Source organism: Monodelphis domestica, chromosome 2, assembly GCF_027887165.1.
Source record: "Monodelphis domestica isolate mMonDom1 chromosome 2, mMonDom1.pri, whole genome shotgun sequence".
Classification (NCBI taxonomy): Eukaryota; Metazoa; Chordata; class Mammalia; order Didelphimorphia; family Didelphidae; genus Monodelphis; species Monodelphis domestica.
In genome coordinates this window covers 180,046,227-180,070,886 of record NC_077228.1, presented here as the reverse complement: position 1 = coordinate 180,070,886, position 24,660 = coordinate 180,046,227, and the positions used below count along the sequence as shown (strand labels likewise).

General features: G+C 39.6%; 2 protein-coding genes across 6 annotated transcripts in view; both read left to right on the top strand.

Annotated features, from left to right (window-relative positions):
• The first annotated feature begins 8,080 nt into the window (after positions 1-8,080).
• Positions 8,081-13,569, top strand: SMG8 (SMG8 nonsense mediated mRNA decay factor). Its single transcript, XM_007481869.2, has 4 exons — positions 8,081-9,816; positions 10,442-10,587; positions 11,316-12,188; positions 12,694-13,569. Exons 1-4 carry the CDS (start codon positions 9,099-9,101, stop codon positions 12,889-12,891), a joined length of 1,935 nt encoding a protein of 644 aa, XP_007481931.2. The 5' UTR covers positions 8,081-9,098; the 3' UTR covers positions 12,892-13,569.
• Positions 13,570-18,803: 5,234 nt separating this feature from the next.
• Positions 18,804-24,660, top strand: part of GDPD1 (glycerophosphodiester phosphodiesterase domain containing 1) — a 64,060-nt gene continuing 58,203 nt past the window's right edge. The window contains exons 1-2 of one of the 5 annotated variants that reach the window (XM_056816495.1): positions 18,804-19,019; positions 21,404-21,440. Coding sequence is in view for 2 of the 5 variants with exons in the window: in XM_001362738.5 (XP_001362775.2) it covers positions 22,030-22,174 (145 nt within the window). In the remaining 3 variants the exon portion in view is untranslated. Of the gene's footprint in view, positions 19,020-21,403; positions 21,441-21,816; positions 22,175-24,660 lie in introns of those variants that run through there. The other 4 variants (XM_056816494.1, XM_001362738.5, XM_007481789.3 and 1 more) reach the window with 4 other exon arrangements.

Below are 24,660 nucleotides of genomic sequence, written 5' to 3'. Positions count from 1 at the left end.
CCTGGGCAAGTCACTTAACCCTAATTGCCTAGCCCTTACTGTTCCTCTGCCTTGGAATGGGTACTTAGTATTGATTCTAAGACAAAAGGTAAGGGTATATATGTCCCCCATGAATTCACAAAGCCTGAGCTGCATCCTAGGAACTTAACTTTAGTAGATCAATTTCTCTTTCATTGGCTCCTTGCTTCCACCTATATTAAAAAGTTATCTAAGGATCCAATGATTAGATAGGTGCTGTTGCCTTTTTCAAAGCAACCATGCAGAGATAGTAAATTCTGGATTTATTATACACAAAGTATATTATTATATACCCTTGCATACAAGTCAATGACTATAGGGCAGGGGTCCCCAAACTTTTTACACAGGGGCCAGTTCACTGTCCCTCAGACTGTTGGAGGGCTGGACTATTAAAAAAAGCTATGAACAAATTCCTATGCACACTGCACATAGCTTATTTTAACATTAAAAAAAATGGGAACAAATACAATATTTAAAATGAAGAACAAGTAAATTTAAATTAACAAACTGACCAGTATTTCAATGGGAACTATAGAACTGCTTTTGGCTAATGAGATAGTCAATGTCCAGTTCCATTTTTGTCACTGCTAGCCATAACAAGTGATGCAAGTGTGCATCAGTTAGTCTAGATCTGGTTGGAGATTTCAGATGATTCATTCTGGAAAAAGTCTGTTCAGAGACATAAGCGCTACCAAAGATGGCTGCCATTTTGAATGCATGGTTCCTGAGATTAGGATATGTCTCAGAGAGGAGAGATGCATAGAAATTAGGCAAGCTGCTTGACTTGAATGTGTCTTTCAGAGAGTAACAATTCTGCAGTTCAGCCAGTTCCATTTGGTAAATTGTATCCACATTTTCAATGTCAATAGAAAATGGGTTATGGAAAAGCTGTATGTCCTGTTTATGGAGATGAAGCTCTTTAAATCTGAATTGGAACTCCTTTTGCAACTTTTCCAATGAATCCACACTAGGAATGCAATCAAGGGTTTTTCTGCTAATAGATTTTAAGTTAAAGGGAGATGACAAAAATTTTCCTCCTTCACTTGTCTGATAAGGAGGCCTAATTTTACTTCAAATGCTTTCACATGTGATTGCATATCACAGATGAGCTTCCATTTTCCTTGAAGTTGCACATTGAAACTGTTAAGTAGCTCTGTTACATTTGTCAGAAAGGTGAGGTGTCGTTTCCATTCTGTATCATTGAGCTCTGGTACTTCTTTGTTTTTTGAAAGCATAAGAGCTATAATATGTGGAAGTAAGTCATAGAAATGTCTTCAAAACTCTCCCTTGACTCAGCTAATGGACTATGTGGTACAGAACATCTTCATCAGCAACATTTAGCTCAGACAGAAATTCCTGAAATTGTCTGTGGTTTAGTGCATTAGCTCTAATGAAGTTAACACAAGATACCACAATTTTCATAAAAGAGTCCCACTTCAGTGATTTACTACATAGCAGTGCTTGTTGATGGATGAGGTAGTGTATGGCTACTGGATGAGAATGCTTATGTTTGTCCATCTCTTGGTTAATGTGAGCAATTACTCCTTTCTTAGACCCCACCATGCTAGGAGAACCATCAATTGTCATACTGGCTAGTTTAGCCAAGTCCAGCTCCAAATCCTTCACAGTTTGGGAAACCTCTTCATAGATATCCTCTCCTGTAATTGTTCCTTTGATGTTTTGCAGTGCAGCAAGCTCTTCTGTGACTTCAAAATTGTCATTTGTCCCATGAATAAAAATTAGAAGTTGTGCAGAATCACAAACATCATTGCTCTCATCAAGTGCCAAGGAAAAATAGGAAAGTTTTCTTGCGGAGCTTTGCAAATGCTGATGCAAATTGTCTCCATTTCTTCAATCCTTCATGTAATTGTAGATCCTGAAAGGCTAACTGTACTAAATAAGTCTGCCTTTTCTGGACACATCTCTTTGGCAACAGAAAAAAGGCATTCTTTAATAAATTCTCCCTCCATGAATGGTCTGCCAGTGCATGCTATTAGCTTGGCAACTTAAAAACTTGCTCACAGTGATGAAATATTTAGCTGCTTCTGCTTCACAAAAGAATTTTGCTGAGTTGTCAATGTATTTTTCAGTTTTAATATTTTATCTTTTTTCACATCTCTGACGAAACAATCATATTTATCTTTATGTTGAGTTTGATAGTGTCAACACAAATTGTATTCTTTGAACACAGACACTATATTCTGGCATATAAAACACACAGCTCTTTCCTTGTACTGCATGAAAAAGTAATCATAAGTCCACTGTTCTTTGAATGTCCTACACTCCAAGTCAATTTTTCTCTTTCTTGATGTCATTGTTTCCTAAGGATTCCAAATTGCTATTAGTAAAATACCTATACACACACACACACACACACACACACACACACACACACAGAGCCCTACAAAAACAATATACCAACAATAATTTTGCCCACACAGAGGCAATACAGACTGCACTGCCCATCAATGCAGTCTGATCTATGTCTATCAATGCAGCCTTCTCAGTCCACATCATTTCAGCCTTACCAGTGGCCATATTGGTGGAATTCCACTTTTACCTCAGGCTCACACTGGTACAGTGCGGGAACCAGCCCAATTACAGAGCCGGCTCCTCCACCTTTCCAGTTCACGCTACCCTGTGTGAACCACACTGATCTGTGAACTCACACAGGAATCTGATTACATGGGTAAGATCAGATTCCACGGCAGGAAAAAAGAAGGCATGATACTAGTGTGATTCCTCTTGCAGTCTGTATTTATGGCTCTCTAGTTATAGACCGTAATACGAAAAACACATGCCTCACTTCCCCCACATAGTACAATGGCCCTCATACTCCCCCAGACACACAACATCATGTTTCCCCAAAAATAAGACACTGTCTTATATTAATTTGACCCCCCAAAACAGGAAGTGTCTTATAAAACACCCAGTGGCAATGGTGGGCTTCTCACAGTAGAGGCCCACCGCTGATGTCACAGGCCAGATCACCGCTATCCAATGCCTGTATACAGTACTGGAAGTGGTGCTGGGCCTGTGACACTGTATACCACTGTCTGGGATAGCGGAGGCTGCAGTAGTGGCAGTGATGGGCCTGTGTAAGGTGTGACAGGCCCATCACAGCCAGCACTATATACCAGGCAGCACTAAATATAGTGCTGAATCCCCTCCCCCAGATCGCCACTCACCATGCTGATGTTTTCCATTGTGCAGCCACATAATCGTTTGTGCCGCACCTCCTTCTTCAGAACAAGGCGCCACACAAAGTATTATGTCACTGGAAGTAGTACTGTATGTGAGAGATGCCACACTTTGTGGCACCGCCACCTATAATGCTCCTCTCACAGACCACCAATAAAAGAGGTGCCCTTCCAGAAGTATGGTGGAAGCCAGATAAATGGCCTCATGGGGCTGCATGTGGCCTGCAGGCCATAGTCTGGGGATCCCTGGACTAGCCCTTACCTCTCTCCTGCATTAGAGCTGATACTTAGTATCTACTCCAAGACAGAAGGAAAGGGTTTAAAAACAAACAAACAAATAAGAGTGGATGGCAAAGTCCCCAAAACTTGCATAAGTATTCAATGCACAATATGGTTACTGGATAAGGGGCAGCCTTTATTTTATCTCACAGAAAATACACAAGATGTTAAATGCTGAGGATTCATTGGAGCAAGTGAACAAATGCAGAAAAATAAAGCATTAAAATAGTTCATCACCAATCCTAAACTCAAGAGAACTGATTTTGGGATTCCTTTCAGAACAATTCTAAGTCATCTGAGTTAATCCCTTTTCTCTACAGAATCTTTCACTAAATCTCACTCTGTGGCTTAGACTCCCCTTGAAAGGTAACTGTCCTTTGCCGTTTGCTGAATAAGAAAACTCCTTTTTATTAGACCATTTGGGTTAAAGTAGTTCACTGGCAATGCTTTCCAAAGAGAATACTTTTGTAGAAACCCTCTGAACTCTATTCTATCCTTTCTCCGAGGAGCAAGCTTTGTTCTTTCTAGAAGAGTTGGTGTCTCACTTCTCAAACTCAAGAACTCTTGAACTTGAGGTTACTCACTAGGTCATTTTTTTTCCTTTTAAAATCTTTACTTTTCGTCTTAGAAAAAATACTGTGTACTGGTTCCAAGACGGAAAAGCAGCAAGGGCTAAGCAATGAGGTTTAAATGATTTGTCCAGGGTCACAAGCTTGGTAGTATTTGAGGGCAAATTTGAACCCAGGACCTTCCATCTCTAGGCCTGGTGCTCTACTCACTGAACCACATAGCACCCCCTTTGATCTGAGTTTTCAAGTCAGCTGAGGAAGCTAACATGTGAAAACAAAGAATAGGGGAGGAAAATATTCCTTAATATTTCTAGCCTATGGGTAGGATCTGATCTCAGACCACTTTCACCAGGGCATTAGCTGAGAGCTAGCTAGGTAGTTCAGTTACCAGAGTACTAGATTTGAACTCTAAAAGACAAGACTTTGAAGTCTGCCTCAGACTTCATTTTCAAATCCTTTAATCCATAAAATTGTGAACTCCTTGAAAGCAGGGGCTATCTTTTAGCATTCTTTGTATTTCTAGTGCTTGGCACAGACAATCATAGGCAGTGACAAGATGGCTGAGTAAAGCAGGGAAGCTCAGTCACCATGAGGATCCTCTCCAATCAATCTTAAAATAACACCTCAAAACAAATTCAGTAGTGAAAGAACCAACAAGGAGACAGAGTGAAACAACTTTCAAGAAGAGAAAAACCTAAAAGGTAGGCAGAGAAAGGTTAAAATGTTTGTCTTTCTATATGGAAAGAGGATATCTGTAATTCTCAAATATTCTTAGTTAGTAGTGCAGATAGAAGGAATATACTTAGAAAGAGGGTGGGGAAGTAATCTTACTATGATATGTAAAAAAAATCAAGGGGTATAAAAGAGAATTGCACTGAGAGAAAAGGGAAGGGAGAGATAGAATGGAGTGAATTATGTAACATTATTAGGGGGAGGGGTGGATGAGGATGGTGACTGGCAATGTTTAAACTTTACTCTTATTGTAACTGGCTCAGAGAGGGAAAAACTAATATACTGATTGGGGTATAAAATTCTATATTACCCTACAGAAAAGTAGAAGGAGAAATAAGAAAAGGGAAGGGGGAGGTAAATGGTGGGAGGGGGAAGTGGAAGTGTGTGATAAAAAACAAAACACTGGTGGGGAGGAATGGAGTGAAAGGGGATAGGGCAGGACCAAAAGGGGAAAATAAGATGTAGGGCAATACACAGTTAATAATCATAACTGTGAATGTAAATGGAATGTACTCACCCATAAAACAGAAGCAGATAGTAGAGTGGATTGAAAACCAGAATCCTAATACATGCTGTTTCCAAGAAACACATTTGAGGCAGAGTGACACACACAGCTTAACAGTAAAATAATGGAGCATAATTAATTATGCATCATATAAAGTTAAAAAAAAAACCAAACAGGAATAGCAATCATGATATCAGGTAAAGCTAAAGTAAAAATTGATATGATTAAAAGAGATAAGGAAGGAAATTATATCTTGCTAAAAGATACTATAAACAATGAAGTAATATCAATATTAAACATGCACCAAATGGTATAGCATCCAGATTTTAAAAGGAAAAACTAAAGAAAATTAAGGAGGAAATAGACAGTAAAATCATACTAGTGGGAGACCTCAAGCTTCCCTTATCAGAACTAGATAAATCAAACCAAAAACTAAATAAGAAAGAAGTAAGGGAAATGAATGAAATGTTAGAAAAATTAGAGTTAATAGATATCTGGAGAAAATTGAATAGGGATAAAAAGGAATATACCTTCTTTTTGATAGCACATTGTACATATACAAAGATTGACCATGTACTAGGGCATAAAAACATTGCAAACAAATGCAGAAAAGCAGAAATAATAAATGCAATTTTTTCAGATCATAATGTGATAAAAATTTTAATTAATAAGGGTTCATGGAGAGGCAAATTTAAAATTAATTGGAAATTAAATAATCTAATTTTTCAAAACTGGTGGGTCAAAGTACAAATCATAGAAATCATGATTTCTTACCAAAGAGAATGGAGTCTTACCAAATTATTTTTATGACACAAATATGGTATTGATTCCCAAGCCAGGAAGACCAAAAACAGAGAAAGAAAACTACAGACCGATCATCTCCTTAATGAACATAGATGTAAAAATCTTGAGGGCAAAACACACATACAAAAAAGTCCTCAAGAGTCATCAATATTTACTTTGGTGAGTGATACACTAAAATGATTGCCTCCAGGAATTGACATGTATTGAATGTAAATATTTCTAATATATTTGAATAAAAGATATATCCTTAAAAAAAAAAAGACTAGCAAATTATCACAAGGATTATTCACTATGACCAAATGGGATTTATATATCAGGAATGCAAGAATGCAAACATTAGGAAATCCATCTGCATAATTGACCATACCAATAACCAAACTAACAGAAATCACATGATTATCTCAATAGATGCAGAAAAAGTCTCACCCATTCCTATTGAAAACACTAGAAAGTATAGGAATAGAAAAGAGTCTTTCCTCAAAATAATAAACATTATTTATTTTAAACTACCAGCAAGTATCATCTGCAATGCATCCTCATTGCAGTTAGGAGCCTTCCCAATAAGATCAGGAGTGAAACAAGGATGCCCATTATCACCATTATTTTAATATTGTACTAGAAATACTAGCTGTAGCAATGAGATAAAGAAATTGAAGGGATTAAAGTAGGCAATGAGGAAACTAAACTATCACTCTTTGCAGATGACATGATGGTATAACTAGAGAATCCCGGAAAATAAACTAAAAAGCTAGTGGAAAAATAACTTTAACAAAGTTTCAGGATACAAAATAAATCTTCAGCATTTCTACATATTTCCAACAAAACTCAGTAACAGGAGTTAGAAAGAGAAACTCCATTTAAAATCACTCTAGACAATATAAAATATTTGGGAATTTATCTGCTAAGATAAACACAGGAATTGCATGAACACAGCTATAAAACACTTTTCACACAAATAAAACGATCTAAACGAAAAACATTAATTGCTCATGGGTAGGATGAGCTAATATAATAAAAAGGACAATCCTACCTAAACTAATTTACTTATTCAGTGCCATACCTAGGAAACTATCTAGTGCTTGACACAGTAGGCACATAGTAGGTGCTTAATATGTTTATTGACTTTATTGAGGCTACCTGTGTGCCTGGGGATAAAGTCACTGCCGCTTTGAGCCTAAGTTTCCTCATCTACCAAATGGGTATAACCTACCTCACCGAGTTGCTATGTATAGAGAGGTTTGGGCCTGGTATCAGGAAGACCTGCCTTCAAATCTAACCTCAGACATTTACTAGCTGTGTGACCCTGGGTAAGTCAGTTAATGTCGGTTTGCCTCAGTTTCCTTATCTCTAAAAAGGATATAATAATAGCACTCACCTCCCATGGTGTTGGGGGAATAAAATGGGATGACATTTGTAAAGCGCTTAACGGTGCCTGGCATTTATAAGCATCATTTAAATGTTAGCTATTATTATAATATTCGTAGTTCTTGGTAAACCTAAAAACATTCCATTATCATCATCTTTTCCAAAGGTTGATTATCCTTGGCTTAGGATAGAGATTAAGACAAACTCCCTGGGAATGAATGGTCACAGACACATTCCCAGCACTTCAGGGGGAAAACAGGGTTCCTCAAGTGAGATTAAGCCTCGAGCAGAAGGAAGAATGAAAAGAGGATGAAATCCTCAGCAAAGACAGGCTATTATTAAAAAAAAAAAAAGTGGGAAAGGGGCAACCCTAGGGGAGGTCTATTAAAGAGGGACCGGAAGTTGGGTTGACAACGCTCTGCGTGTCGGAAGAGTGTCCAAGACGGACCGGGACCGGAAGGAGCGGGTGAGCGGCGCGGCATCATGGCGGGCCCGGTCAGCCTGCGGGAGCTGCTGCTTGGGGCGGCGGCGGCAGGGGCCGGCGCTGCGAGCCCCGCAGGGTCGCCGGCGGAGGGCGGCGGCGGCGGCGGCGGCGGCGGCGGCGGCGGCGGTGGTGGCGGCAGCAGCAGCGGCGGCAGCGGCGGCGGCGGCAGCGGCGGCGGCAGCGGCGGCGGAGGGACGGGTGGGGCGGAGCCGCCGTGGCGGGAGGATGAGATCTGCGTGGTGGGAATCTTCGGCAAGACTGCCTTGCGACTCAGCTCTGAGAAGTTCTCGCTGGTGAACACCGTGTGCGATCGCCAGGTCTTCCCCTTGTTTCGCTGCCAGGACCCGGCGGAACCAGGGCCAGGGTCGGGCGCCGAGGCCGGAGCCGTCGGGGAGGCCGGCGGAGCCGGGGACGCCGGGGCCGGCGGCGGGGAGTCGGCGCGGGCGAGCGCGGCAGCCCCAGAAACGACCAAGGAAGACCCAACCTCCCAGGATTACAGCCTCCTCCAGGCCTACTACAACCAGGAAAGCAAAGTCCTTTACCTGCTGCTCACGTCCATCTGTGACAACTCGCAGTTGCTTCGAGCCTGCCGGGCCCTGCAGAGCGGAGAGGTCGGTGGGGGCCTCTCCTCTCTGCCTCACGCCGAAGCCCACGAGTTCTGGAAGCACCAAGAGAAGTTGCAGTGCCTCAGCCTCCTCTACCTCTTCTCTGTCTGTCACATCCTGCTCTTGGTCCACCCCACCTGCTCCTTTGATATCACTTACGACCGGGTCTTCCGAGCTCTAGATGGGCTGAGGCAGAAGGTGCTGCCCCTTCTCAAGACTGCCATCAAGGACTGCCCAGTGGGCAAAGACTGGAAGCTAAACTGTCGGCCTTGCCCACCCAGACTCCTTTTTCTCTTTCAACTTAATGGGGCACTCAAGGTGGACCCTCCCCGGAACCAAGACCCAGCTCATCCAGATAAGCCCAAGAAGCACTCTCCAAAAAGGAGGCTCCAGCATGCCTTAGAAGACCAGATATATCGCATCTTCCGGAAGAGTCGTGTCCTGACCAATCAGAGTATCAACTGTCTCTTCACTGTTCCTGCCAACCAGGCTTTTGTATACATTGTCCCTGGAGGGCAGGAGGAAGATCCAGTAGGTATGTTGCTGGACCAGCTCCGAAGCCACTGCACTGTGAAAGACTCGGAGTCCCTCTTGGTCCCCGCACCCCTTGCTGGACCTAGGCGATACCAGGTGATGAGGCAGCACAGCCGGCAACAGCTTTCCTTCCATATAGAGAACAGCAGCAGCTCCAGCTCTTCTTCAGGCCAGCTTGTGGATTTCACCCTTCGAGAGTTTCTGTGGCAGCATGTTGAGCTGGTACTAAGCAAGAAAGGTTTTGATGACAGTGTGGGCAGGAACCCACAGCCTTCCCACTTTGAACTTCCTACCTATCAGAAGTGGATTGCAGCTGCTTCAAAATTATATGAAGTAGCCATTGATGGGAAAGAAGAAGATCCTGCTTCTCCCACAGGAGAAATAACCAACAAGATTTTAAGCAGTATCAAAGTTCTGGAGGGGTTTTTGGATATTGACACAAAGTTTTCAGAAAACCGTTGTCAGAAAGCATTGCCCATGGCTCACAGTGCCTACCAGTCCAATTTGCCCCATAATTACACAATGACTGTCCATAAGAATCAGCTTGCTCAGGCTCTTCGGGTATATAGCCAACATGCCCGGGGCCCTGCCTTTCACAAGTATGCCATGCAGTTGCATGAGGACTGCTACAAATTTTGGAGCAATGGTCACCAACTTTGTGAGGAGAGGAGCTTAACAGATCAGCATTGTGTGCATAAATTTCACTCACTACCTAAATCAGGTAGCTGAATTTTTCGTAACTGCACTGGAGTCATTTTGTTTCATCAGAGTTTTTGTTTTCCTTCAGAGAGAATCTTGCATATTTAGAAAGAGGCAGGTTTTGGTTTTTTTTTTTAAACAAAGCCTAGCATGTCCATTAATAATTTTCACCAAAAATTAAAACATGAGAAACTAATCTTATGCACTGTTGGATACCTAAATGAATACCAGTGGAATAGCAAATAATAACCAGGAAATGTAATTAAATTTTTTAAACTTCCTATTAACCGGGTAGTTATTGAAAAGGGCTTATTTAACTTTAGCCTGATTTGATTACAGCCAGGTGTAATCACTAAAAGATATTTATTAAGTACAGACTTCTAACAAGGCTTTATGCTATATGTTTGGTCATTATGACTTTGGGAAGCAGGAGGGAAGACTTACAAGAATCCATAGGTCTTTATAAAGTTTAAAAAAATTTTTTTTTTTGTTACCATTTTTTCAGTTTCTTCTCTATACTTTAGACTTCTCACTCTCTTGGAGAATTTTTCAGAGAAATTATGGGGTTGGAAAAGTAGAATGTAAGTTAAGGTTGACTTTTTCTCTTAGTATTTGTGAAGTAAATCATGCTCATTGGTCCTTCACAGGAGAAAAGCCGGAAGCTGATAGAAATCCTCCTGTCTTGTACCACAACAGCAGAGCTCGATCCACTGGTGCCTGTAACTGTGGAAGAAAGCAAGCGCCTCGAGATGACCCCTTCGATATCAAAGCTGCAAATTATGACTTTTATCAGGTAGTTACTTAATGTTCATTATTCTTTGTTTTCTAAGATAACTGAAGAATAGTTGATTAATTGCTTTATTAAAAAATTAACATTGAATTATAATATAGCCTTTTAGCAATTTAGATTTAAAATAACATGTCAGAATGTAAATTATCTTGGGTTACTTCTTTGCAGAGGTCAGGGTTCCCAGGGTATGGAACATTGCATATAATGCTGGATTTTTTTCTAAATAATAATTGGTTTTGCTGAGTTTTTTTCTCCTCCTTCCCTCCCCCCACCTTGCAAATGCCATGTTAAAAGAGATGGCTCTAAGATGCAGAAGAATATGGGGGAAAATTCAGATGATGTTAAAACAAAAGCTAGTAATATAATTTTAATTTTTAAAAATGTATCATGAGAGGACAAGAGTCACACAAGATGGTCAGGCATGGATGTGTTTCAGTCTGCATGTTTGGAGGGAATTGATTAGATCACAGATCACTTTGAATGTGAAGTTTAATACCAGGTTTTCAGTTACTTCCTCCATAAAAAATTCCTACTCTGGGAAATATAACTATGATTGGTAGAGTTATGTATGGTTACAGTAAAAAGCGCTGATTATGATTTGACATGGGTTTACATGAATATGAAATAAAGGTGGTTGGTTATTTGGCTTAAGTGATGTATTTTGATACTGTTTTTAGGCGTGGAGAGTAGGTTCCCTGAAATAAAGATTAATTATATTGAATTTTTCATAGCTTCTAGAAGAGAAATGCTGTGGAAAACTGGATCATATCAATTTCCCAATATTTGAGCCAAGTACCCCTGATCCTGCTCCTGCCAAAAATGAATCATCACCTGCCCCTCCAGATACAGATGCTGAGAAACTTAAAGAAAAAGAGCCTCAAACCCAAGGAGATAGCACAAGCCTGAGTTTAGCATTGAGTCTTGGTCAGTCCACTGACAGCTTAGGCACCTATCCAGCGGATCCACAAGCAGGAGGAGACAACCCTGAAGCTCATGGACAAGGGGAAGTAAAAACTGAGAAACGTCCAAACTTGGTTGATCGCCAGGCATCCACTGTTGAATATCTCCCAGGCATGCTACATTCAAATTGCCCTAAAGGTCTTTTACCCAAATTTTCCAGCTGGTCTTTGGTCAAACTAGGCCCTGCTAAGTCTTATAACTTTCATACTGGCTTAGACCAACAAGGTTTCATTCCAGGAACAAATTATCTTATGCCCTGGGACATTGTCATCAGGACCAGATCTGAGGATGAGGGAGACTTGGACACAAACTCTTGGCCAGCTCCAAATAAGGCTGTTCCTGGAAAGAGAAGTTCAGTTGTCATGGGAAGAGGAAGGAGGCGAGATGACATAGCCCGAGCTTTTGTGGGATTTGAGTATGAAGACTCTCGTGGTCGGAGGTTCATGTGCTCTGGCCCTGACAAAGTGATGAAAGTAATGGGAAGTGGGCCAAAGGAATCCGCAATCAAAGCCCTCAATAGTGATATGCCCTTATATATTCTGTCATCATCTCAGGGTCGAGGACTAAAACCGCATTATGCTCAACTTATGAGGCTTTTTATTGTGGTTCCTGATGCGCCTTTACAGATAATACTAACGCCTCAGGTAAGGGAGGGGGAAAAAAAGGACACTGATGTGTGTTTTGTTCACACAAGCAAATATTTTGTTATTAAAACATATGTTGAAAGAAATTCACTGAGCAATGAGTTACTGAATGTGTATTCTACAATGTGGGGCAAAACTAATTTTTTGAGACAGCATTGATTTCTGAAAAGAAGTAAAGTGTATTGGTTTTCCCAACCAATGCTATTAAAATATGGCAATTAATTCAGGAATTGGGATTTTCATTTTAAATCTCTAGTCAAAGACTATATACTTATTGCTACTCGAAATTTATTGTAGACCAAATAGGCCAGAAAGACTTATTATAAACTTATTATTATTATAAAAGGTTAGATATGGTATAATTTTAAGAGATGCAAACATATCTGCATAGTCATGTTATTCAAGCCCAATGATTAACTCTTTAGGGTGTTATTACTGATTGTTAAATGCCCTTTTTTTTTTGAGAGAGATATAAAACATTTTTTTTTTCTTTACATTTCCCCAGGTTCAACCAGGCCCACCACCTTGTCCAGTATTCTATCCTGAGAAGCAGGAAATCACTCTCCCACCAGATGGACTCTGGGTACTACGGTTCCCTTATGCTTATGTGACTGAGCGTGGACCTTGTTTTCCTCCCAAGGAAAATGTGCAGTTGATGAGCTACAAGGTCCTCCGTGGTGTTCTTAAAGCAGTTACACAATAGTGTTTTCCAGACAGATCAGTCCTATGCTTGAACTGCTTTTCCAGCTCAATATGGCTTTTAATTACAGGGGTTAACATCTGGACACTAATTGTTCCGTTATTTGGGAATATTGTTACTATTTATTGGGAATACATTTCACCTTCCTAATAAAAATTGGATGTTCTCAAAAGGAACAAGAAAGATACAGTTATTACTGTTGATCCCTCTTATTTCCTTTGTGTTTCAGTGTTCTATATTAAAACATTATCTTCTGTACTTGAACTTGCATCCCCAAAATGTTGAAAGATGAAAGATAGTCTTGGTGTTGGATAAGATAGATGTTTGGATTGGGATTTTCATTGAGAGGTAGTTATTGAAAATTTCATCAAAATAGAGTAATATTTGATAAGATTAATTTGATAAGAGTGAAAGATGATTTGGCTTCTTAAATTAAAAAACTCATTTATCAAATATTATTGTATCTATTAAGGCTTTTTTCTGTTTGTTTTTTTAGACCATTATATTATTGGGCCAAAGATGGACCAGTTTTTAAAACAAGCATTGAAATTTATTGAAATCATATTAGTCTAAAATATTAACATACATCTGTATTTTTAGACATTTGTGCCATGAAATGACTCTGACAGGATCTTCTTAATCTTTGATGGTAGACCTGAATAAAGATAGTAATGCTGATGAGTCAGACTTATTTGATAACTTTTTCAGCATAAATAAGCATCCCTAGAAACCTGCCAAATTAAATGTATTTTTATGTTTTATAGATGCTTTTACCCTTTTTTTAAAAATTTCACTGTCATTTCCCAGTCTTCCCTTTACCCTCAAAATAGAACCTTCCTGTGTATAACAAGTACAGCCAGAAAAGTTAATGAACATGATAATTATATTTGAAAATGTATGTCTTATTCTACACCTATTTTCCACCACCTTTTTGCCTAGGCAGGAAGCAAACTTGCCTTGAAGTTCTTTGAAGTCGCAATTGGGCACTGCATTGATTGCAGAGTTCTGATGTCTTAATATTTTTTGTTACATTATTGGTGTTGGGTAAATTGTTCTCTTCTGTATGCTCTGTATCAGTTCATACATATTTTTACAATTTTGTGAGATTTTCTTTTTTGTCATTTGTCATGGTGTACTAACATTTCCTTGGGGTAGCTAGGTGGAAGAGTGGAGTGCTGGGCCTGAAGTCAGGAACACTCATCGTCCTAAATTCAGATCTGGCCTTACAAGCTATATGACTCTGGACAAGTCATTTGATCCTGTTTGCCTCAGTTTCCTCATCTCTAAAATGAGCTAGAGAAGAAAATGGCAAACTATTCCAGTAACTTTGCCAAGAAAATCCCAAGTGGGGTCCTGAAGAGTAGGATGTGACTGAAAATGACTAAACAAATATTGCATTTTCTAGCCATTTCAGTCTAATTGGACTTAATGGACAATTTCCTTCTACTTCTTCGATATTAGTAAAACTGCTACTATACATCCCTGACATATGGAAATTTTTCCTTTTGTCACTCACCTCACTGGTGTATATATAAATATATATATAATATATATATACTTCCTAGTGGTATTAGTTGTGCCAAGTGATACATAGTTTAGTGCAGTGGGTCCAACTCAAATAGAAATGGGGCCACCTGACTGTATAAAAGTATTCCAGTGGGCTACATATTGACTTGGAAAACCACATTAACATTATCGATATTTTATTTATTTTGTTAAGTATTTCGTAAGTATATTTAATTGGGTTATTCTCACACTTAGGAAGAAATTGTGGGTCACCAGTGAGGATGAGTGATTGATAGAGAGGTTTAGCGAATTTCTTCCATATATTAAAAAATAATTTGCCAGAAATTGGCACTAAATTCATAGCTCTATCAAAATAGTGTTCTCATGCCTTCACACAGATCTTACCCCTAACATTATCATTTTGTCTTTTGTCATCTTTGCCAGCCTGATGCATATAATAAGATAGAACCTTCAGAGCTATTTTCATGAAAGCTTTCAGATTTTTGTAATTGAAAATGTCCATTTAATCCATTTATTCACCTATATACTGTGATTAGTTAGATATGTATTGATGTAGCCCTAGTTTTTGCCAGGCTGCTTTCTGTTTTTTTTTTTAGCAGGTTTTCTCAAATAGGGAGTAGTTATTATTGCTTCATTTTAAACTACAAGAGAAAAATATGTAATTAGGCAACCTTTTTCAAATACAGTAAGTTTTTTAGGTGTATTTTTTTTTTTGCCTATATACTCTGACTTCATTAAGTAAATGGGAACTGAACTGGTGAGACATTATTTATATCCTTCCTCTCTATAGAAACCTACATTAATTGATTGCCTTTAATTTTAGTTTTCTAAAGCCTTGGCAGCTGGTGTATTTATTGGGAAAGAGGGAAGAGTTTGTACTGAATATCATACTGCATTTCTTTTTTTTTTTAAATCCTTACCTCTGTCTTAGTATTTATTCTAAGGCAGAAGACCAGTAAGGGCTAGGCAATTGGGTTTAAGTGACTTGGCCCAGGTCACACAAGTAGGAAGTGTCTGAGGCCTGATTTGAACCAAGGACCTTCCATCTCTAGGCCTGGCTCTATCCACTGATCCACCTAGCTGCCTCTATATTGCATTTCTTTTTTTTTTTTAAATATATTTTATTTGATCATTTCCAAGCATTATTCGTTAAGGACATAGATCATTTTCTTTTCCTCCCCCCCACCCCCCATAGCCGACGCGTAAGTCCACTGGGCATTAGATGTTTTCTTGATTTGAACCCATTGCTTTGTTGATAGTATTTGCATTAGAGTGTTCATTTAGAGTCTCTCCTCTGTCATGTCCCCTCAACCTCTGTATTCAGGCAGTTGCTTTTTCTCGGTGTTTCTACTCCCATAGTTTATCCTTTGCTTATGAATGGTGTTTTTTTCTCCTGGATCCCTGCAAGTTGTTCCGGGCCATTACACCGCCACTAATGGAGAAGTCCATTACGTTCGATTATACCACAGTGTATTAGTCTCTGTGTACTATATTGCATTTCTTAAGCATTAGAAGATAAGTTTCTCTAGGATAGTTACAAGTTGCTTTTTTTGAAATATGTCAGCAGCTACATAAGGTGAAAGTTAAAGGATTTGGGGAATATGTGTCTTATTTGGGAGCAAATAATATTCTTGGTGTTCTTTACTTTTCATTGTTGGTATATTTTTTTATTTGATGGAATTTAATCCTATTTAAAGTTAGTAAATAACTTTTCCAGATTTCCCTCTGATAATAATGGAAATCCCTTAGTTGGGAGTTTTTTTTTAAAAATCACAGGTTATACTGCTAGTGGCTTTTAGTATACATTTTTAAAAAAAACCCTAACCTTCCATCTTGGAATTGGCACCAAGGCAGAAGAGTGGTAAGGGCTAGGCAATGGGGGTTAAATGACTTGCCCAGGGTCAACCCGCTAGGAAGTGTCTGAGGCCAGATTTGAATCCAGGACCTCCCATCTCTAGGCCTGACTCAATCCACTGAGCCACCCAGCTGCCCCCTTTAGTATACATTTTAAACAGGTAGCATATTAATTTTTTTTTATCTTGTCAGGTTTTATCAAAAGTTTTTTTTTTTGGTGCAATGAGCCTTTAAAATTACTTTTTTTTTTTGCAGTTTCCTCTTATGTGACGGACATTATAGCAAAAAATGAAAAGAAAGAAAAATTAATGCTTTTTAAATGAAATTTACCTTAGCCCCATTGTATCTAAGCCTTTTTATACTTTACTTCTTCCTAAACACACATGATTCAACTACATGGCCTGTTTGTATGTCAGTCTGTTCTTCTGTCTTCCTTGCATTTTCACTTGCTCCCCCCATCGCTGGAATGCACTCCTTTCTTACCTCTGCCTCTTGGTTTCTCCTTGATTTTGAAGACTCAGCTCAAATCCCATTTTCTATATAGATGTCTGTCATCCTAGCTTCCAGCATCTCTAACATTTTCTTCTGTCTACTCTTTACATCTTGCATGTACCTATTTTGTGTGGTTTTCCCCATTAGAATGTGAGGTCCTTGAGAGCAAGAAATATTTTTACCTTTTTTGTTTTTCTAATGTTAGCACAATGCCTGGCACATAGATGGTGCTAAATAAATGCCTGGTCATTAAAAGATACATTCTGTTGCTGCAGCACATCAGCCCCAAAGGACATTCTCATTCTTCTACCTTAGGAGAGAATAATAAATGAAAGCTATAAATGGATGTGTTCCTTAAAAGTTTGATGTAAATTATATTTTTGAAAGCTGAAACAATTTATTCTGTACTTTATAAGTAGGTGTTTCTTGAGATTCAAGTATAGAAACTAAAAAAAAGACCTAAGACAAAAACTCAGTAAAATGAATTTAGGGGAGGGAAAAAAAAATAAGAGGTGCTTAGAAATTTTTACTATAATAGCATATAAACTTAAGAATTGACCATGATTCCTTTAACTAAGTGTTCTGTGTCCAAGTGACAGCAAGAGATGTGTACCGTCATCTTTTTATAATAACCTCAAAAAAGGGTAGAGATGTGGATCATACATTTATATCTGGAGGGAACCTTAATGGCTATTTAGTCCAAATTTCTATTTTTACAGATGAGAAAACTCAGGCTTAAAAATGGTAGTAAGTGAAAGCAAGAATTCAAACCCAGGTCTTCTCTATTCAAAGCCAGTATTCTTTCTACCCCACTATTTTTTTTTTAACCCTTACCTTCTGTCTTAGAATCAGTAATGTGTATTGCCCAGGGTCACACAGCTAGGAAGTGTTTGAGGCCAAATTTGAATCCAGGACCTCAATCCCCTGAGCCACCCAGCTACCCCCTCTACCCCACTATTATTCCTACTCCTGCCACTTCTTACTTTACCTTAAGGAAAAGAATAAACCATGAACTTGACTTTCTTTTTTTGAACCCCCATTTTATTGTCAACCTATACCACCTTTTCAATTTATCACTTATAAAATTGCTGTTCAATTGTTTCCAATTCTTTGGGACTTCTTTTAGGGTTTTCTTGGTAAAGATACTAGAGTGGTTTACCATTTCCTTTTCCAGTTCATTTTACAGATGAGGAAACTGAGGCAAACAGTTAAATGACTTGCCTAGGGTCACATAGCTGATAAGTATCTGAGACTGGATTTGAATTTAAGATGAATCTAACTGATTCCAAGTCCTGTTCTCTACTTTGCCACCTACCTGTTCTATGTATAAAGTAATACTCTTTACCCAAGATTTACTATTTCCAGTCATCCTTTAGTATTGATATTCTAAGATTTGGTGAAGAAGCCTATAGATGTTTCCTAATCATACTTTTTCAAATAAAATTATTTGCCTACTATGTAATACATAAAGTACTGGCTATGATTCTTTTAAAAACATTTTATAGATTTTTAGTTTATTCTCTTATAGTAAGAGTATCTTATTCCAGTGCCTTATTGTAGCACCAAGGTGATCCTGGGGTTTAAAAACCTGCCCTTATCATGGAGGTTCTAAGGTGGAAAGGTTTTTGAGTACACATCCAATGCCAGATGAGGACTAGCCTAAGCTAAATTCAGAGATTTCATCACCAGAAAGTTGGTGATATTAATTTATTAATGGATAATTCATGAATACCATTTATTAACAAGGTGAAGAAAGTATAACCTGCATTTGTGGAAGGAAGTACTCATGTTAACAAAATAGATAAGATTAGACGGTTTCTATCTTCCCTCAAGATTTATAGAATGAGGAATTGTAATTATATTTATTTTATATATAATATGCTTTCTGTATGATGGTTCATATATAATGTTGCACATTATATATAATTCTAATTTTATAAATCTTTATCCTTACAACCATCAGTCATTGTAATTTTCCTTTAGGTCAGCTCCAGTGTTTTTATGTCTTTCTTAGGCTGTGGCAACCAGAATTGTGCCGAGTATTCCAGGACTGGCCTCATAATGGAAAGAGTACTGGACTTGGTAGTGAAAACCCTGCCTTTAAGTCTTGATTCTCTGACTTACTAGCTGTGAGCAACTCATTGAATCTCATTGGACCTTTGTTTTCTTCTCTGTAAAAAGAGAGAATTGGACTAGATCACTTCTAAAGACCCCTTTCAGCACTAAATCAATGAGTTTATGGCTTGGACAAGGCTAGGGTAATATTTTCTTTTTTATTTTCCCTTTCTATCAAGTTTTGTTTACTTGAGCTATTTAGTGATGTCTTTTAGGAAATTGCATGAAATGACTTCTAAATCCCATTCTTGTTCTCTAAGTTCAGTTCTTAACAGTGAAAGGACCAGAATTTAAGAATGCTCCATAGGATTGAGCTATATACCATCATGTGGTACATTTTTTTTAATCCATAAGACAAAAAAGAACTGATAGTAGAATGAAATTTTTTATTTCAGAGTAAAATGTTTTGGGGTCAATCGATGTTCCTGGGCCTTCCAGTATTAAAAGTGTATTTTTTCTCCCTAAGTGCCTTAATTTTCTCGTGCTTGAAATAGGCATGCCTTTCTGCACGTTTATACAACCATAACATTTTTCTAAAGTCTAAATTATGCCCTTGGGCTTCCTCCTATCCACATGTTCCTTAGTGATCATGCTGCGTTTTACTTCCATCTATTTGCTGGCTACTTTTGTGAGACTAACTTGTTTTTCAGGATGTTTTTTAGGAATGGGAATTTTATTGACAGTTCTTAAATCTGCTAATACCAGATTTGGAGCCACGACAAAATTCTTAGGTAGACCCCATCTATCTACAGTGATGAATATATTGGATTAGTCGATTAAAACTACCACAAAGTATACTTATTTCTACATGAGAAAACTAGAAATTTTATAGATATATATAGATAGAGGCAGAAACTACTGGATTATTGGAGTTGCTGTGTGCTGAAGATCAATGGTTGTTCCCAATGTCCAGACGGATTATGGTGAATTCCTGAGACTAGGCCCCACCCCCACCCCCAAGCCTGCTTGAAAAGAGGTGAACTGGCCTAGGGTTAAAGCTTCTATGCTGCCCAGTAGTGGGACCTGGCCTTTGAGTGGCCACCACATTTTCAATATGAGATGAGATGGGGGTACCTACACTAAAAAGATGCCTAGTCCTTAAAAACATTGACATATCTTGTCCAGATAAGGAAATAGGTTCAGAAGTGTACAGTGATTTGCTCAAGGTCATACAGTAAGTTATTTTCTTTTTTTTTTTTCTTTTAAAAAACCCTTGCTTTCCATCTTAGAATCAATACTGGGTATTGGTTCTAAGGCAGAAGAGTGGTAAGGGCTAGGCATTGGGGGTTAAGTGACTTGCCCAGGGTCACACAGCTGGGAAGTGTCTGAGATCAGATTTGAACCCAGAGAGGGGAGGTCCTGGGCCCGACTCTCAATTCACTGAGCCACCCAGCTGCCCCCAGTAAGTTATTTTCAAAGTCAGAATTAGAACCCATATTTAAAATTGCAGACTGCTGCCTTTATTTTAGGATTGATTTGTCTGCTACAAATGGCAATGAAAGAGTGAAAGTCTATATATGTCTAACGTTTTAAAACCCAATATTAAGAATTCACTTGGGGGGGGGGGGGAGCAGATGGGTACCTCGGTGGATTGAGAGCCCAGCCTAGAGATGGGAGGTCCTAGGTTCAAATGTGGTCTCAAACACTTCCTAGCTGTGTGACCCTGGGCAAGTCACTTGACCCCCATCTACTAGCCCTTACTACTCTTCTCTCTTTGAACCAATACACAGTATTGATTCTAAGATGGAAGGTAAGGATTTAAAAAAATTAAAATAATTAATTTCCTCTTTACAGTTGTCTTTTGACCCATAATGTACCTTTGGCACAAGGATTATTTATTAGTCCCACCATATCTGTGGCTAGAGTCCTTCTTGTGTGCAAAAAAAAAAACGCCTTCTTTAGTGGCTTCTTTTTTTTGTAAATGGTTCCTCAAATTCTGAACTGCTTCATTTGTTTAACTTCTCTGATTTTATATAATGATCATTCCATTTTAAAAGATGCCATTTCCTCTGTAAGCAATAGCTTTTTAAAAAAATTACCAATTAGCTACATAAAGTTGCTTTCTGAATGCTCAACCTTTTAAACATGTGGTGCACCTGGGCTTCCACTTTTTTTTTTTTAATAAATGTTATTTGTTCATTTGGTAGAGGAGAGAGCTAGAGTCTTCCTGTTCAGCGTCTTTGAGGTTCATATTATTTTTACAGGTTTCAAACTAACACCCGAACTGCTGGTAGCAGTCCAGCCAGCTTGGTGAAAGGGCAGGTACCTAGGCTAAGTCCATAGAGTTGTATATCATATTGAAAATATAAGCATAAACGTTCAGATTATGGTCCATTGAGATGTAAACATAAACATTCACATTTGAGGAACCCAAGTAAGACCCGGGTGAGGATTCAAGACTTCCCTGCAGCTTCCTAATAATCTTTTCAAATTTTTTATGTTTTGGCATATTTCCATTTTCTGAATTTTATGTTTATTGATGATTGGACTGAATGACTTTAAAACCCACATTCATTTTCATAAATAGGTTGCTGGCAGCCTGGTGTGAATGTAACTAGATCTGGGTAAGTATTTTCATCTTTCTGGGCCCTGAGTTTATTCTTGTGTGATAGGACCATCTAAAGCCCTTTCTAGTTCTAATGGTCAATATGTTTCTATGAGTCTGTAAATAATCTTTCTGTAAATAATGGAAGGCATATCCTGGATCTATCTTAATCTTGTGATAAAGTGGCATTTAATGATAACTATTTAAATTACGTTTTATAATTATCTTAGTCTGCATTCCATTGTGGGAAATGGCAAATTTCCAAACCTTTGCCCCAATCTGGGAGTTTGTTCTTATGACTTACAAGTGATTTCACTCCTGCAGGTGAAGGATATTCTTGGGAGGCTTCTCTCGAGTAACCCATGTGCGCTTGCGCGTTGGGACCCCTTTGTTACTACCCCCCCACCTCCGGCCTGGCCGCGCTTGCGCAGTAGATCCTGCGCCGACAAGTGTATTAGAGCCCTGGATCCGGCTGGGGGCGAACAGACCTCGAGCAGCCGACGGAGCTGCCGGGTCTTTTACCGGTGCTGTTGCTGCCTTTGCCGCTTACCTCGCAGTGCCGCGGGGTCAGGTTTGGGGCCGTGCTGAGAGGGGCGGCCTCCCTACCCATGATGTCGTCCTCGGCGGCGATTTACGTGCTGTCCACCCTGGGGGGCTATGCAGTGACCTCGTTCCTGCTACTCAAGTACCCGACCCTGCTGCACCAGAGGAAGAAGCAGCGATTCCTCAGTAAACACATCTCTCACCGCGGAGGTGAGCACGGCGGGAGCCGGCAACGGCATAGTGGGGTGGTAGGGGAGTGGGGGGAGGGGGACGGACCCCTCCCGGGGAAAGGAGCTGGAGCCTGAGGGGGGGGGTGTGGGGAGGCGGAAGCGTAGGTGTAGGGTCCCCCTAGAGCTGCTGCTGCTGCTGCTGCGGCGGTGGTGTAACGAGGGGCGGAGGGTCTCTAGAGGAAAGTAGGCGCGAATGCACGGGGTCGCCTTTAGGGTTTTCCTGAGGACGCAGGGGCGCTGTAACGATGGTCTCGCGTGGGGGATATGGGGATACCAAGTGGAGGCTACTAGGTCACTGTAATGGGGTTCCTGCTTGAGGGGGACTCTGGGGTGCTGCGTGGGAAAGTGGGGGTACCGAAACCATGGTCCTGTGTGATGGACCCTATGGGGGCAGTAACGATGGTCCCTGGTCCCTGGTGGGGGATCCAAGGATGCTGTAACTGGGGGTCCCAGGTGGTGGTGGGGTTTTTGGGGCGCACCATAATGATGGCTCAGGTGCTGGATGGAGAAGTCCCGTAATGGAGTTCGAAGGTGGGAGATGAAAGAGTCATATCGGAGGTCTCAGACTGGGGCTGGCTGGGGCGTTCTACCTGGCATATTTCCCTGTCTAGAGTCTCTTTAAAGTAGGGAACTGAGTAAGCTTGAAGAATTTGGGGTGTTGCAAGGAAGTGCTGGAAATGGATTATCAAGGGATATGACAGCGAGGAAGGGGATATCTCGGGGTCACTAGTGAGCAAAGAGGGAGAGAAACTCCTGAAGAATTTGGTATAGGTTTGAGAGGCGACTCCCCCAGGCTTCTTTGGATGGTCTTGCCTGTAGAAGGGATCTAGGGCCCAAGGCTTAGAGCAGTGAGCTCAGCCTATGCACCTACCTGTAACCATGGTTTCAAGCCTTAGCTTCTCAGACCACCAACTTGGAGTGGGGAAAATTAAGGCTTAGCTGTTATGACTTTCTCAAGGTTATTGCAGGCAGCACCTTTGCAGGGCTACGGAAAGAACCTCATGTCTTCTGTCTTCTGGCTCCCACCTGTTCAGTCAGTACAGCCCCAACAGGGTACCTCAAGAGGAATAAACGGATAGCTTAATGATTAAGAATATCTAGGTTCAGATCTCACTTCTGACATTGCTCTCTAGGTTCTGATTTCCTCAAATTAGAATAAAGGGGTTGAACTAAACAGTTTCTGAGGAGTCTCTAAAGGTCTTAGTATATGAAAAGATTATTTTGCTAGTAGAAACAGGCCTGGATTCTCCAACTCTAAATTTTTCCAGGTACCTTTTTCAGAGGTTATTGCCTCTGTATTTCAAAATAATATGTGCTTAATTCAGCAAACATTTTTAGTGTCTGTTCATTTACAAGGCACTATGCTAGGCAGTGGGATAAAAAGACAAAAAAATAGAATTCTTACCCTTAAGAAACCAAAAATTTGTGTTCCTGGAGCTGTTCTAGGTGCTACAACTAATATAACTGGCACCCACCAGCACCAAGCTATTATTCACATCAGGAACTTAAGAATCATTTAGAGATTAACTTTAAGATCTAGAAGGTTACCATTTAAACTTGAATTTTAAAGTCTACTATAGTCCCCTTAAAGATGAAGGCAAACCTAAAACTATAAAATGTGTTGGAAATATCTCTCATTTGTCAGTCAGTCATTTATTCATTGAATTGTCATTTATTTTCATTGGCAGTTATTTATTAAATGTTTATTATGTGCCAGGACTGGGTTAAACAATCAAGAAGAGGAAAAGGCTTACCTAAAGATGGACTTAACCTTTATTCTAGTAGGTTTCTGTTGAGGTAGCATGTTAAAATTTTTCACTATTCACCAGTTGTTAACTACCTAGATCTGGCTCATTTTATTTCCTTTCTAGTAACCATGGTTGTATATCCTTCATGACTAATTGTCTCATCCAAAGCACTACATAGCAAGCTTTAGGATTGTGTCCTTTGCTCTATGATCAATTTTCATTGGTGATCATTCTGTTGAGGATAAGAAAAATCAGAGAAAAAGAATTACAACGAAAGTGTTAGACCTAAAATTCTATCAGAAGTTATAATTAAATGAAGTCATGTGTATATAGTACATGCAGTAAAGAGGCAGCTGGTGGTAGGATGGTTAAGAGTTCTTGGCCTGGAGTAAGGTAGAGTTCAAATATCACCTCAGGGCTCACATACTGTAACAACTGCCTGCCTTTGTTTCCTCAACTACATAAAGGGGATAATAATAACACCTACCTCCCAGGGTTGTTGTGAGGATCAGATAAATATTAGTATTGTTATTATTATTGTTGTTGTTAAGGTCCTATATATGTAAGACATTCAGGAATTCTTAATAAAGTAGTAGAAAAAGCCCCCCTAGAATTGGAGTATAGATCTATGTTGGAATCCCGGCTTTGCACTGCACACTTAATGGCTATGTGACCTGAGGTGTTCCCTTAAATTCTCTGAAGCTCAGTTCCCTAATCT